The sequence below is a fragment of the Drosophila tropicalis genome, unplaced genomic scaffold (genome assembly GCF_018151085.1).
Source record: "Drosophila tropicalis isolate 14030-0801.00 unplaced genomic scaffold, ASM1815108v1 contig_593, whole genome shotgun sequence".
In the NCBI taxonomy this organism is placed as follows: domain Eukaryota; kingdom Metazoa; phylum Arthropoda; class Insecta; order Diptera; family Drosophilidae; genus Drosophila; species Drosophila tropicalis.
Window position 1 is genome coordinate 10,795,625 of NW_027173070.1, and position 17,282 is coordinate 10,812,906.

General features: G+C 36.8%; 1 protein-coding gene across 1 annotated transcript; it reads right to left on the minus strand.

Annotated features, from left to right (window-relative positions):
• Positions 1-144: 144 nt before the first annotated feature.
• Positions 145-16,328, minus strand: Magi (membrane associated guanylate kinase, WW and PDZ domain containing protein magi). The gene is given in 7 exon segments (XM_068292091.1): positions 145-951; positions 1,012-1,237; positions 1,306-1,911; positions 1,913-3,281; positions 3,346-3,538; positions 11,669-12,642; positions 15,901-16,328. Coding segments are annotated over 6 exon segments (3,567 nt in total). The 5' UTR covers positions 12,438-12,642; positions 15,901-16,328; the 3' UTR covers positions 145-547.
• Positions 16,329-17,282: the final 954 nt, after the last annotated feature.

The following is a 17,282-nucleotide window of genomic DNA, read 5'->3' on the forward strand; positions in this document are numbered from 1 at the left end:
ATTTTAGATTTTCTCCTTTTGTTTACACCCCAAGGTTATCCACTTTGGTTGCTATTCAAAACAACTTAAACCAAGTATTTAATTTGATGAAAGTTACATAAAATTATTCAAAACAAAACCCCAAAATGTTAATCAATTTAAAAATTAATGTATATGCAATATATACATACATATGTATGTGACTATTTATTATGTCAATGATTTAATTTCCTTATAGCTAATATAGATTCATAACATGCCATTAATGCAAAATAATAATATTGAAGTCCTTTACATTTGTACAATTAGAAAAAAAAAATTGTTGTTTAAAAGGGAAAGGTAAAAACTGGTACTGATATGATGAAAATCTCATTTTGGGGGAAAGAGATTCGTACTTTAAAATGGGTATATTTGTAGGAAGCTTACAAAATTCAGTCTTTGGGGTTACTTAGAAGATTACAATTTAAAACTAGGCAAGCAATATTTACCTAACTTATAAATTTATGCTATGTATTTATTATTACTACTAGAGAAAGCTCTTGTAGAGCCTAATGCGCAGATCTCAGAGTCATAATTGCGGCTGTTGCTGATGCAAGGCCAGAGTGGCGGATATATTATTACTGGAACGTTCCAAATAGTTGCCATGACCAGAGATTGGCATAGCCAAGGGCATTTCTAATTGTTGCTGCTGCTGCTGCAAATGATGTGTCGACGGAGTCTTAAGCATACTCGGGGATGCCTGACCCAAGGGTGTGCCCAATCCTGCACTACTGCCGCCAGGACTAGGACTGGGTCCACCTTCTTTGAGGGGCACACCAATGGTAAGACGTACATGCAATCCAGATTCCTTAATCAGATTCACCACATCGCCGTGTGACATGCCAGCAATATCGATGCGATTGACTGCAATAATGCGATCACCCACTTTTAGTTCACCACAACGATCCGCCGGACTCGAGGGTATTAGTTTGCCTAAGAAGGAAATCATAAAATTGGTTAGATTTAGAAATAAATATAAAGAGATTCATTTACCTATAGTAGAACCATAGTAATGATTTGAAGATGATATGATGACAAAACCAAAGCCCTCATTCTCATGACGACTCACAATAACATCGTAGGGATAACGACGCATTTGAGCCGCCAATGGTGGAGGTGGAGCTAGGGGAATACGTCGTCGCCGCAAGATCATGGTTACCTGTCCTCGCAAAGCCGATTCACCCACCAAAGAGACAACCTTGTGATGTGAAGAGTTCAACTGGAAATGTAAAATGGACAGTTATTGAAAATGGATTACATAAAAGGATTCAAGTTGTTTCTACTTACCACATTGATGCCATCTATGCTTAGTATTTCATCTCCTGTGGCAATACGTTGATCTTGATCTGCTGCTCCACCCGGAACAATGTGTCCTACTGTAACCTGCGAACCCTCTTCAGTGCCGCCGACAATGCGAAAGCCAAAACCCAGAGCCTGACGCTCCAGGGTGACCTCAGTCAACTCACACTGATCGGCATCTTCGGAAACATCTAGTAGTCCTCCATTACGCCAATTGGGTGAATGCTGCTGCTGTTGCAGCTGTTGCTGTGGTGGATCTAGATTGGCAAAACCCACACGCCGACGATCACTTAGAAGTTCATTGACCCGTCGCTGCATGCGTTCGTTCTGAATGTGGGCAGCCGCCTGTAAAGGTGAATATTGGCCCTGCGGTTGGACATAGTAACCCCCACCAGGACGATAACGCTGAGCCTGGCAATCGTAACAATAGCAAGACTCATGATGAGCCAAAGGCAATGGCAAAGGTTGCATGCTAGGTGGTAGACCATAAATACCGCCACCACCATTTGCTCCTCCTCCCCCATTATCCAAAGAGGCCTCCGCGAGACGTTCACTCAGTCGACTAACCATTTTGGGATAGGGATCCATAAAGGGGGGGTATATCATCCAAGCCATGTAAACTATTATTCGATTTCGATTGCTGCTGCTGCTTGGTATCAGCCAATTCCAATTCGTTGCTGGGAGTTTGTACCCGGGCTCTTCTGGTGTCCACTAGAGGTGTCTTAGGACGCATAGGCAATACCTCTTTGACCTGTGTACTATATAAATCAGCTGTGGGCGTTTTACTGCGAAATAGCCCTGAGTTTCCCACAAAATTCTTACGCAATTTGGCCACATTTCCCAATGTTGTCGCACTCGTCTCTGGCTCTGGAGGCGTACGTTGGATTTTCAAGCTAGTAGGCGTGGTTTGACTACATTCTTTAAGTAATTCGACCACATAGAAATGTGGTTTATTTCGCACATTTATGCCATTGATCTCCAAAATGACATCGCCCTCCACCAATTGAGTGCAACAATTGCGATCTAATATTTTCTTAACAATCTGTCCACAGGCGGAATCGGCTATGGTAAAACCAAAACCCATTGAACCCTTCATTATGGAGAAAGTATAGAGTTCTGGTTTCTTCATTAAAATGAAGCCACTGCCACCTCCCGCCGTCTCGCCGGAGAGATCAAGAAAATTATAATTGCCATCCACATTGAGGCGTCGTTGCTTCTCGACTCCAGCCGAGCTACTATCCACAGCCATTGTGGTGACCACTTCCGTGTTGGGATCATTGGGATCAAAGGGTAGCGGATAACCACGACATACTTCGAGAGCTGCTTGCTCGCCGGGCATAATCGATTGAAATATCTGCACCATATCGTGATGGGTATAGCCCAGGACACAGGTATCATTAACATAGACTAGCACATCGCCTGTCTGGAGTTGGCCATCAAGCCAGGCGGGTCCATTCGGCACAACTGTCTTGATTTGTAGAAACTCTTCCACATCGCCTCCAGATAAGCCATCACTTCCTACTATGGTGAATCCAAGACCACGTGTGGACTTCATTAGCGTTGTGTTAATGCGGTGTCCTTGAAGCTCTGCAGGATTCCGTGTGAACTTGTAAGGTAACTTGGCAGGTGGAGGCAAATCCGAAGGTGCCTCTACGCTTGTCATTATGGGAGTTTTGGAACGTTGTTGCTGCTCTTGCTGAATTTGCTGTTGTTGTTGCTGGAGCTGCTGCTGTTGTTGTTGTTGCAGCTGCTGACGTTGCTCGGCTGCTCTACGCTTGGCCTCCAGCACAGGATTCTCATATTGTGTCCGACGATTAACATGATCTATGAAATACATTCCATACATGGAATCCTCAATTTTCTCCCAACCATACGGTAACTCATCCTCACAACAATCTTCTAAAGATTTCTTCTGGTACTTGGATAGACGGGGATCTAACCAATGCGAGGTGCCTGTATTGTGACTAAAAAAATAAAATGAATTTTTAAACGCTTCCCCCTTTTTTAGTGGCGCATAGATGGACTCACTCTATGAAATATAATTCACCACGCTCTGTATAGGCTGTCTCCCATTTGGGTGGCAATGGTCCCAAGCCATCGGCTATATCTTCGTGTCCTGCCATACCACCACCACCAACGCCACAATCACTGCTAAGGCTGCCATCGCCTCCAATTCCTTCGCCATTGTATAGATATGGGGAACTATGCTGTAGGAGGTTCTCTGTAATAGAAAGAGCAATGTTTTTGATTAGGAGCGAGTCTTACTTGGGGGAAAAAATGGATGAGAAAGACAACACTAAAGTAAACTTTTTATATTAGACTTTACAAGCAGTTTAAAAGTGTCTAATCTATTAAATCTGCAATTATTTGGTCTTATTTTAAGTACTTAGTGTTCATAAGCAGAAATTGGTTTGAAAGGACAACATTTTGCATTTCTCATATAAAGGTGAAGATTTGGCTTAGACTCATTTACGTCCATCTTATTTTAAGTTCTTAGTTATAAAAAATACTATACTTAAATCGTACTTATCTAATTTTTAAACCAATCTCCTTCACTGTGGAATGTATAAAGTTTATGCTAATTTCTTTCATAGTTAGAATAACCTCTTTGCCTATTTAATCTAGATAGACCGTCAATCAAAACGCTTCTGACTTAAATCAATAAACTGGACAATATTTAAACGTCCAATGAACCTAACCCAATTTCAAATGGACCCCAAAAGAGACGAGTTGACTTAGTTTGCTCAGTCAGTTGAAAAAAAAAAATTGTAAGTTTTAGTTTGGTGTGGACTTTGTTGAATGAAGCGTAAAGTGTTTGGAATTCCAAAACAAACATGAATTATTATTAGAGGCTAGTTAGTTAGTCAGTCAGTTTACATAGTTAGTTAGGCGTCTAATGACCTACTTTTGGCTTTAAAAAAAAATGACTGAAACTAAACACTCTACGGAGTTATGACAATGTAAAACAGCCAGCACAGAGAAATTTTAATTGTGACTAAAAGGCGAATGGAAATGAATGAAAGACCAGACCAGACCAGACAGCACCGTTCCGGCCTTTGAGTAATTATCTTAGAGCATAATTATTCACAAAGTTTATTGTCTTTGTGAAATTATATGAAGTGTATAATTTCAAAGAGCAAAAAGAATTATACAGCGGAAATGATAAACTATAAACCGATATTCTTGAACCGTTATAGAGGCATTTATAAACAATTTTTACAATCAATTTATACTTTAGCTTTTGAATTCGTTCAAATGATTTCATTATTATTTATACGTTTATTATGAGAATTAACGTTTCAAAGGTCAATTTTGAATACTTTAACAAGTTTCTAACTACTAATTAGGTAAATTAAGAAAACCAAAAAAAATAAAGGACTTTAAGGAGCAACCACAATGATTCACATCTTCTCACTAACCTTTAAAAGAAATCATCTGTGTATACTTATTTAAGAGACCTTCTCAAGAACTTTGCTGATTCATTTGAAGTGCAAACATTTGCTCAGTTTATCTCCAGTGATAAGAATGCGCATACAAATAAAAAACAATTTCGGTTTCTTTTTTTTTTAGCATAGATATGACTAGATTTTACTATAAACCTAGATATGTACAAATATATGTACATACATATGTGTGTCACCTTGTTTTTTCTTTCTCTCTTCGAGAGATAAACCCAATGATTGAGTGTGTGTGAGTTTGGGTATGGCTGTGGGTGTGGGTGGCTGCTTGTATGTTGGGTAAACTTCATTTGATCAAGATGCACACACATACAGCTGGTCGGAGCACATTCTAAATATTTTGTGCTACATCTGGCAATTCCCAGTTCAACTACTCCTACACCCGCTCCTCCGTCTTGGCGGCGGCTTCTACAAATATTTACACAATGAAAAAGCAAGTGAAGACTGGGCAACCAATACAGATGATACTGCTGCTGCTGATGATGATGGTGATGATGAAGAAGATGGCAAACTGTGCCGCATCTAAATAAATGCAACTTCCGTGCTGCAGCCTCCCACAGCACAAACTCCCTACCCTCCCCTCCACATCAAATTTCCCCACTTCCTCAACCCCCTTCCTTCCAGCACTTTTAGCTTCGTTAACACGTTGTGTGGGGTGTTTGAAGTTATTCAAACGAGCTTCTATTTGCGTTCGCCCCATTGATGAGAGACTCTCTGTGGACATGAAGCAAAGCGAAAGAAGCAACCTAGAGAAAATAAAATGGTATCTGGGTCCATGTGTGGCTCTGCTTTTACCGTTTAAAAACGTTTGCTGCAGGCCAAGCTCCCACCAATCTCGTCTCCGCCTGACATAAATATTCATCTATCTATGCAAATGATTCGTTATTTTTATGTATCTTTTTTTTTTTTTTTTGCATGATGTTTTCCCTTAAGTTTGTCGCCATTCGATTAGTCTAAAATGTGCGCAGACACTTTAAATGAGGTTAATAGAGAAACTGGAACAAATTGACTATAAGTTTCACATCTTTAAAAGTTTGATTGATCAATGAAAAAGCATTTAATTGCAAATTAATACGTTTACTTTAAAACTTTTTTGATAGAATTTGAATTGAATAAAGTTAAAGTAAAGTAAGGTTATGGATTTCAAGAACAACTTGACAAATTAGATAATAATATGGTAATATTATTAGAAGGGTAATAGAGGGGCTTAGAGTAAAATCAGTTACTTAGCCTTTAATCCTTTCAGGACAGAATCGTTCAATTGCAAAGCAGTTCCATGTCTACAAGTCATTTCTTTTACCTTCTGAACTAATGTACATATGTATTTATAAACAATTATCTTTTCCAGGTCATACAATTTTCTGATCGTTGAGAATTTTTCTTTAAATGATCATTTACAAATTGCATAAATAAAAGTTTGCATGTCTCTCTGATTTGCCGATTCGCTTTGTTCTTTTCTTTTTGATTCAAGTTGAGGTTCTTGTCTTCGACAATAATTGGATTCCTCAGGCCTATGACTCATTCAGGTCTTGGTTGAGTTAAGGTAAGCCGAGCTGAACTGAGCTGAGCTGAGGTATCTTCTCATTTAACAGACATATATCCCATTACTCATAATAACAGAGTTTACTTCGCTCAATCATGATGATTGACAAATGATAGTTTAAAAAGATTATGCCTAATTGCAGCTCAGATTGAAGGGGGAGAGAGACACTGGGGAGAAAGATTACAAAAGATCGATAAAATCAGAGAAAACAAAATTCATGCCTAAAAATAATGGAAATGAACATATGTGAAGACACATACACACACCCACAATTGAAATGATCTTCAATGCACCAGACACGTTTTGTGGTAAGTAAATATTGTAAGTTCATTGACTCTTTCCCTCCCTCCCTCCGAAAAACAAACACCATAAAAACAAAAACAAAAGCCAAAGTAAGTAATTCGCCTTTTGCTTTTCATTTTTCCTACACACACACACTTTCCCTTCAGGGCCCCCCTTTCCCTCACCCTCTCTCTCGATCTCTAGTTTCTTGGTGGAGCAACCAAATTAGTTACGCACGCGTTTTGGGGCTAAGGTTATGTAGTGTCTAAACCCAAAGGGGCGTGACTTGGTCAGAAACGGTTACGGAGTCATGGCCTTAAGTGTTCCTCCACTTTGTTTTTTGCATTATTATTATTATTGCGGTAACTAAATTGCTCTTTAAATTTGTCATTACCAAATAGCCCAAAAAAGATGAAATAAGGGAAATAAAGTGAAGTTGTGTTACGCACGAAATGACTTGAGAATCGTGTAAGTTATCGCTTGCTTTGAGCCATGTAAATGTTTTGATTTAATTGATTAACAATACAAATTAGATCACGATTAACAGGAACATGTGTCATTTGAATTGAAAATAAACGTGATGATACTAGAAAATATTCAAAAAACGTTTTACTATGCTAAATAAGAGTGATCGCTTTATAAGAAAGCAAAGCAGGGACAGGAAATACATAAAAAACGATCGGAGTAAATCCGATTTCCGGTTAGAAAATGAATTTAAATTAACAACTTAGTCTGCTGAAAACGAATATATTTCTCTTGGAAAGAGGCCAAGTTGTAATTTTAGGAGCACACAATAATCTTCTAGGAAAGTGTGCTTTAATCTCAAGGAGTGGAGGATATCGTCTCATTTTACAAATACTTATATATTTTTCTAAAGAACGATCAATTTCTCTATAATTTAGATGAGCCTCTGCTCTGTCGAAATCGAAAATAAACATTATGGCATGGAGAGTAAACACTATGCTTATATTAGCGTATGGCTAATAATTAGTTGAAAACACTTATTAAAAACAGATTCAAAGATATGATAGTTGCCTCGAAGCAAAACCAAATGGAAGTTTCTTTTCGTTTCTTGGCTTCTCTCAATGGAATGAGTACACACTTTTCCTAGAAATTGTAGCTGAGAACACACAGTTCTTTCTTACAACGGTTTAATGTGTATAATAATAACAAGTTGTGTTCTTATATCCTAGACAAAGTCTAGACCCGTTAAGCTTATGTACCTACTTGTTACTCTTGGAGTTGAGTTGCGCAATGTCCACTTAAGGAATGCTTTCTGTGCCATTCGCTGGACTGGACTGAACTGGAGCCCGACCCCTTTAATTAATTGAAACAACAAGTTGTAATTTACTCAAGGCCTGAGACTGGAGTGGACTGAACTGGACTCTAATGGACAAGGGGGGAATGGGCATGGGTCTCCTACTGGCAATAACTCCCGCCCGCATGTGCAATTGCAATGCCTTTTCATATATGTACATACATACATACATACTTATATGAACGATAAAATGTTCTTGTCAAGTCAACGTCTTTGTTCTCAAAAGTGGTGGAAAAAGAACAAAAATGAAACATGTTCCTCCCAGTTCTATGTCATACAGTTTGAGTTTGAGTTGGTGTTGGTTCCTTGGTTGCCGCCTAATGATTGCATCTAATTGGCTTTGCTGCTTCGTTAACTTGGCTTTTTATACAAACACACAGAGAGTTGGCTATAAATTCACAGAGAGGGAGAAAAAGCCGAGCCACAGCTCAGTCACAGTCACAGGTCTATGTTGTAATCAAGAAATTAATAATCGCATCATATGGATGCGAGCTAGAGCATTGGAGCAAACTCCACATGATTCTGCTAATTGCCCCTGACGTGAGGCGTAAATGATAAGGCATACCACATTCTACATTGAGGGTTGAAGATCTCAGACAAGGTGCGAGATACTTCCTTGTGGGTGAAATGAATGAGAGCGAGTTCATTGCCATCTGGGCATAGGTACTTAACACGTTAAGGGACATATTTGTTTAGGTATTTTATTTTACCTAATAAATTCACACTCACGCGTTGCCGTCGACTGTCTGGCTAATTAAGTTGCATAACATGCAAAATGGTTAACACACTTAACTCCCTCTTAAACAATGCCCTAGCCAAAAAGAAAAACCAGACTTTTGCTGCCTCAGAAGTTGGCCAAAAATATATATATATATGTATAGTCAAGATTTTCTTACTCAACTTCCGAAAGTGATTAACAAAAAAATGAAAATGTACAAATTTGCATAGCAAATGAGACACAAAGTCAGAGAGTAAAAAAAAAGAATACATTTTTGGTGGTTTTTAGCTTAAATCTAGGGAAAGGCAAAGTGATTGACTAACAATAAGAAACGTGGATTAAAACTGAGCCCCACGTTGGTCGCCCTTTTCTAGAAAAGAACGAGATTTTGATTGAGAATTGCTTCATTCAAATTAAGCCATGCCAAGCTTAAAATTTAATCACAATTTGCAAACCAAATGAGTTTAAATATATGGTTTTGGCCTATTAAGATTTTTGGTCATATTTTCAATGGCTAAAAAGAAGCTTTAAGCTTTTTGTTTCTGAACAAGTTTAAAAACAAATATAATTTGACCATAATTGATTGAGACTTAAATGAGTAACTGACCAAAAAACTTAACATTTAAACTGAATTAAAACACTTTGACGCCCACTAAGAAAAGTTAAATTGTAGTGTTTTTAGTCTATCATATTAATTAAGTCTTTCGGACAAGGTCTATAAATATTAAATTCCCACCTAAAACTAAAACTAGCGATAAGTAACGCCTCCCCTCACCTACACTAACAAAATCGAGGTTACACCTGCTGCTCCCACTCAATTGAGCCAATTTAACTATGGCTTGAACTCGTTTCTTTTTTCGTGAATGAATGAATGAATGAAAGACACATACTTTGGTGGTGACAAGTGGTTTTAAGTGGAAGGTCTAAGCCATGTGTGTGCAGATGGATAGATGACACTTTATGTAGAAGGTGAAACCATGTGTTATATTGAAAGTGAACTAAGAATTTGCTAAGAGCCACAAGAAGAAGACCCACAAGGAAGATAGACAAACAAAAGAGCCCCCCGAGCATGATGATGATGAAGATGAGAATAAGAGGTTTTGTTTTACATGGAAATGTATTTGTTCTTCCCCTCTTGCGGCACGTGGCTCAACTAACTTTAACAAAACAAACCAATTCATCAATTGACTCAAGAGTTGTTTATTTTTTCTGCATCTTTTTTTTCTGTTTGTGTAATTTCCAAAAGAAGTCTGAGCAAGTATGGGTTGGAGTTGGTGTTGGTGGCACTCCCACTCCGAAAATTGAAGTTGGTTAATTTCATGGCGTTGCAAGTGCATTTGAAATTGAAACCGAAAAATGAAATTGAAATTCGAGCAACTTCGTTTCGGTCATATGTGGGCGGAAGTGAATCACTTGAGGAGCGGAAAGAAGAGGGAGTCTATGATTGTGTGTTCGCCTGCGGAAAGACCTAAATTAGGTTGAGGTTTCAAACGAAATTAGTTTTAATAATTCATGTGGAAATGGAAATTGGAAAATTAATGCATTTTGTGTGTACAAAATTCTAAAGGGAAATTGCATCATTGATTGGCAAATTTTGTGTTTAAATTATTAAATATAAATATGCGTTTAAGTTAAAAATAAATCTCACTAGGCGGCATAAACTCAAAGTGGGTAATATAAATTTTAATTTTCCAAGTCCATTTGTTTATTTAAAGCGAAACTCGTTTCACTTCATTTGCTCTTGTAATGGAAAAAAATGGGCAATATAAATCATATTTAAATTCAAAATTTTCAATAGTTTCTTAAAGGAAATGCAACGGTAAAGATATTTTAAAATGAGCTTTTGCATTTTTGGCAAGAAATCGCCTGATAATAGAAATTAGATTAAGGATTTATACATACAACCGCTTCATATTTTTATGAAAGATCTACCGCAAGCTGGGTTAAACACACTTTAAGAAGGTCAAGAAGATCCCACTGAACACGGTTTCTGAAAGCTTTATAGACTCCTCTTTAAGAAAACTAAGTTCTCATACAAAAAGGATTCAATGAATAAAGAAAAACTTTATTTAATTTAACTTACTCTTAAAGCAAGAACAAAATATCTCTCAAGCATCGTAAAATCAGTCAAATATAGCTTAAACATTCCCTTTTATTAAAATTAAGTTCCAAATTCAAAATTATAAAAATTTTTATCTGAAATTCTCCTAGCTCTTTTTATACCCTTGCAGAGGGTATTATAAAATTGGTCAGATGTTTGTAACGCACAGAAGGAGACGTTTCCGACCCCATAAAGTATATATATTCTTGATCAGCATGAGAAGCTAAGTCGATATAGCCATGTCCGTCTGTCCGTCTGTCCGTCTGTCCGTCGGTGCGTACGCGTTTTACTCAGCCATCTTAAGAGCTATCGGGATGAAATTTTTTTTGGGAGCTTTTTTTTACCCGGGTGAGATAAAGTATGAAAATCTTTGGGATCGGACTACTATATCATATAGCTCTGGAACAAAAATTTTTGCAAAAATTGGAGTATCCCCATGAAATTTACCAATATAATAGAATTTGATATAAAATCTCAGATCCCAAAATTTGACCCTGATCGGATAAATAGAACACAAGTTACAGTCTATATAAATCGGTTCAATCGCTGCCGGCAGCTCTGCTTGCTGCCTACTACGTCATCATCAAATCAACAGAGCACATGCATACACACACAGACGCAACGCTACATAAACTGTATGTGTATGCGTGCGTTGCTTTGCTTAGGGAATGAGGGAAGAAGAAGAACAAATTGTACATAGTATGAAAAGTAAAATTGTTTTGTTTGTATATTAATGAATTGAGTTGCAGAAAACAAATTTTGAACATGTGAAATTATTATTGTCAAGGACTGCAAGGGTATATAAACTTCGGCATAGCCGAATTTAACTTCTTTGATATTTTTCAACTCAATTTTACTGCCTCCTTGCAACTTTTCGAATTGCTCTCACTTACAAACATTACTCAATCGAATTGGTTTTCAATTGACTTACCTTTGCTTCCTTTCAATATGCTACTGGGATGATGTTGTTGTCCTTGTGGGCCACCATTACGTGCTCCATTCGTTGGAGGAGGACCACTACCACCACCATTGACTATGGGATTGATAAATTGATTATGCACCGACATTTGACTATTGAGGGAGGATGTTGTGCCAGTGAGGGAGGCAAGATCTTCCTGGGATTTCTTGATTACTGGCGGTGGTGCCGGTGGTGGCGCTAATGTTAACTTGCCCATACCGTTACCGGCCACATCGGCACCAGAATCAACAATATTATCTACATTTTCATCATCGTCCTCATCATCATCATCCACATTTACTGCATCATGATGATGATGATTAACATCGTTGTTGGAATTGAATTTTTTGCTACTTCCGTTTGCAAGGTTAGAATTTAGATTCGTGTTTCCGTTAAATGTTGCAAAACTGGTTGAAGTGGCAACAGCCACAGAAGCCGCACCACCACCACCACCACCAACAGGATGTGGATGCTGGTGGGAAGCGGCATTTATTGGCGCCAACTGTTGCTGTTGTTGTTGCGGCAATTGCTGCTGCTGCTGGTGTTGTTGATAGAAATGACTGTGAAACTGTTGTTGCTGCTGCATTAGATAATCACTGGCAATTGAAGCTGTTGGAGTCGGTGTCTTGGCCATAGTCAAACCTCTAGTTCCACCTCCTACCAAACCAAGGCCCACACCTCCTGCTGTTGCTGCTCCTCCACCACCTCCTCCACCAGTTGTTGTTGCTGTTATTATTGGCATTATTTATTCACTTTTGTTTGACTTAAAGTTTAAACACTGAAAACATTTGCCGCTTGTTGTCCATCCATATTGCATTTAACTTTAATTGTTTATACAACAAAAAAAATATTGTATTTCTTTTTCTTCAGTTTTTGGTTTTGTTTTCGTTTGGCGGCGAGTTATTCGTTTTTCGTCTTTTTTGCACTATAATTCATTTGTCATTGAGCTGCAAAATAGAATAATTAAACAAAAAACGAATTCCATTAATTAGCATTATGCAAAGTGATGAAAATTTACTATATACATATACAACGTAAAAACTAGACATCACAAAAACCATAAATTCTGTAGACTGAAGAAGGTTACTGAGTTTGGTTTGAAGTTAAGTTTTGTTTGGTTTGGTTTTTACGAATTTTCTTTATATAAAATTAAAGGAGGAAACCGATCAATTGATATTCTTTAAGCAGTCAATCCTATGGACATTTGTTCCCCAAAGTATGCAATAAGGAGTCCAAGGTTTCGCTATATTGGATCGACATGAGCAGATAATAATATACTCTAAAGAATTCTCTAATAGTTCTCTAATAGTTTAAGTACATTCTCATATACTTTCTTCTTCAAATGGATTCATTGATTGAAAGACACTTGTCTTTGGGTTATTTACAAACGAATAATCTCAACAATTTGTGGCTCATGGTCGTATCAGGCATTAGAAGAAATCAGTCAAACACGATTTTTAACTTATGCAGTTATGCAAACCTGACTTAAGGCTAGGTGCAGCAACAGCAACAACAACAACATTAACTGAGATTCCAAATTCCAAATCATTATCTCGTTGTTTTTTTTTCCTGTCTCAAAACCACATTGAGTCTGCCAGTTATAGTCAGACGGATTGTCTGTCTGTCATTTTGTTGCATTTTGCAGATGACACAAAACAGACCGAAAAAGACTTTCCCATGACAGATATGTAATTACATTCCAAACAAACAAAACAAACCAAAAGCAATTGAAATAATTGAAAAACTGTTTTGCATTCCTCTGAATTTGAATCATTTTCGAAGGTTGTCTCATTGCTCTCTACCATTTTAAAAAGTTATGAATAACAATATACATAAAAAAAAAATATGTAGAGAAACGAAGAGACGAAAATTAACTGTGCGAAAAAAATAAAAACGAAAAGCACAGTCAACGCTCAACATAAAATTCCTCAAGCGAAAAATTTACTCCAATAAAGATGGAAAAAGACCAGCCGCCATTTGGCGGGTACTGAAAGGGAACAATCACCATGAAAGAATTTCAAGCGAGAACGGCAGCTCAAAACAAAGGCAAGAAACGAGTTTTCCTACATGTAAACCTTTAACGCGACTCTCAGTGGACGACTTGTTGATACCCTTTAGATGAGAAAGGTCTTGAGATTAGCTCTAGACTAAAGACGACAATTTTGGAGATGCCATTTACTTCGACGATCTTTGAATAAAAAGAGATCAGCTTTATGTTGAAAGAAAGAAAAGGCTTTACATGATTAAGTGGATAAAGGCTTTACAAAGAACAAGTCCTAATCTAACCAGATAACTTGAAAGAACTATGACACCAAAGAGTTGAATGTGATCTAATGATATACCCCGTAATCCTATAGGGTATGCAAGGTAACCCCCTATCACACACACACATCTACAAAAACACACGTACACTTAGAAATACACGGACAACAAAGACCTGGTTGGTACTTGCCACTTGCCACGACCTGCGGGCACTTCGTCTCCTAATATCTACAAGTAGGTATAGTAATTCCTTGCAACCGCAGAGCAACAACAGCAAGGCAAATGTGGCAAATGGTGGCAAGATGACAGTGGAAATGGGCTGGGAATGGAGTGGAGTGGAGTGTGGAGAGTCAGTCGCCGCCGCCACCTGTTGTGTTGTGGCCAATTGGCGAAAAGTGCACGTAGTAAAATGGTGAAAACTTCGTAAGAAAAACTTTCGTTGCAGTTGTTAAGTGGCCACCACAAAAAACAAAAGCAAAAAAAAAAGCTAAAAAACTATAATTTCACTTCATGGGTGAAATTTATCATCAGCGTTTATTACCTTAGGCATAAAGCCCCGAAAACCACTTGGGCACGTTGACAATCGAATGGGTCGGGTCGAGTGGCGCTTCTTACAGTGGTTAAAATGGTGGCAACTTGTGTTTGTGTGTGACCAAAATAGAGTGACCCTGGTTAATTACGGAAATCATAAACCCCAAAACAATGAAAGTTGCAAGTTCATTCAATAAATTTGAATTGGTAATATGAATAAGCATTTTTATGCATATACATAGTTGATGATCATCTTTAATGTATATGCAATCGTGACTAGCTAATTTATTATGCAAACTTAAAAGTACTAAGTAGTAAATGGTTTTTATTAATAGAACTTAAAACATTTTAGTAAGGCTGTTTTATATTGGCAGATTCTGTTTTGGATATTTCACAGTAAATGTGGAAAAAATTCATCTGAAACATTGAAATATATAAAAATAACAAACGATAAACGAAACTCTTGTAATGCATGATTCTCAAAATGGAAGAACCATAGAATATTTAATAATACCACAAAAGTCCTTCCATATTCAGATCTTTTCGCACTTTCCTATCGACTCGAATATAAAGAATTTCAAGTCTGAAGTACAAAATTTCCAAAGTATTTCTTTAGTTTTTCAAAAACTATTCTTTAGAAGTTATTTATACATATCCAATAACTAAAGTTAGTAAGTATAGTATAAAAAACTGGCTTAGAAGAACCATTAAAAAACTATTTTGGGTAAAAGAAAATATAGATTTTAATCACAAAAAATGCAAAAACAATTAATAGCTTTTTATTTTATTATAAATTGGAAGTAATTTCATTAAATAATGACTTGGCAAGTTATTATATGAAAATGATAACAGTTGATAAAAAAATGATAAAATGTTAGAAGATTTTACAAATTGTTTTGTTTATAGTTTTTAAGTTTAGGAGAGATGCTTATCTAGAAGGTGAAAATATAGAACTGGCTGGAAGATAAAGATGCAGCTAAGCTGGCTGTAACTGGCTAAGGCATAAAGTAAATTTTCCATATCAAAAATCATATTTTAAGTAAATGAGTCTTCCTTATGTGAGATACACATTTTTCAACTGTGAACCCAGAGATACTTGTGTATCTAAAAACAGTTTTATCTTTATCTTAAAATTTTCAATTGACTGGATCAATAAATTTGTACTATCTTGAAATGAATTTTTGAAAGAGGCAATGAAAAATATGAAAGAAACGCGTTAATTGCCATTTGAGGCGGCCATCAATTATAAACTTTCATTTGCGGCTGCCGTTTTGCAAATATTTGGAAAATGTCAACAAGAGTTAATAAAATCAAAAACATCAACAACAACCAGCGAACACACATACATACATACATACATATGTATGTTTATATAGACATATCAAGGTAAAAACCACTTTCATTGTTCGCACCTTTTTCCAAGTTGTTTGCAAAAAACAAGTCAACGAGTGGGAGAGATCGATCATCATTATGTTGATCATTCATTCAATGACGATCAGTGTCTGGACACTTTCCATTTTCCGCAAACGCGTTTTTCACACACACACACATACACACACTAACACTAACAAGCACTTGTTAAAAATTTGAACTTGTTATGGGTACACCTGCGTCTTCTCTAAGAGGCTCAACAATTGCCAAAAAATACAAAAAACAGGTTGCACCATTAAAGATTAAACGTTAAATGCACAGGTTATACACAAGCACACACACACGCGCGATTATATTTTGACTTGGCATTTTTAATTAGAATTTTCCCGCTGGAAAATATATTTTGTGAAGGGTTTTTTATTTAAGCGAATCCGCAACGCACAACCGAAGCCGACGGCAACTCAAATCAAAATAACTCAACAAAATTAACTCAAAACTGCGGGCCAAGAAAAACCTGTTGCTGGCTAACATACACACACATACAGTGGCGGACACGAATTTAAGACGTTTTTTTTTTAGTTCTGATTTTCTCGGCTCCTAAATAACTTATCCGAATAATTTTTTCTTTAAATTGTTGGTTATTGTATTCAGGACCGTATTCATGGACCGTAATTTCACAGGTGCATTTAAACAAAGAGAAGTCCGTTTTTTGGGGGGGGCATTTATTTAAGACGTTTTTCCAAAATCTTAAATATTAAAAATGGACGTTTGAAGTTGTAGATATAGCAAAAGTAAGATAAACTGCATACAAAAATTTTTGAATTTAGCCCCAATAAGGGACATTTTACGCCAATCTAAACAGCGGCCTTTAGAAGGGGTATACGCATGAAAAGAGATGGAGAATAGAAGGGTAGTTTTGAAAAAAATTTCCCATCTTGATAGGCGATAAAAACTATCTAATTTTTATCCGATTTGAATCAAAAATATGGGCAATTCCGAAATCACTCACACGACTTTCGGAAGCAGAATAAAACTTTATAAGTGAAAGAAATCAAAGAAAATCAAATATTTTACAATTAATCACTAATAATTTTTTAAAGTACTTTTAGGGTACTATCAATCGTAATAAAAATTTTGGGCCTCCTGTTTTTATCTGTTGAGAAAAAAGCTCCAAAAGAGCGGTCACTCATACGACATCAAATATACATGAGATTATACATCATTGCTAACAACCGCCAAACTCTGCGAACTGTCTGAGAATTTTAAACTTTGAATATTTTTTGCATATATTAGAAATGTTAAGCTTTATTTGTAGACTTAAGATTTTTCCATATTGGCCTCGACCTTTTTTTAAAAATTATTTTTCTGAGTCACTCACACGACATCACACGACATTTTTTCCAGTACAGTTTTCAATGCATTT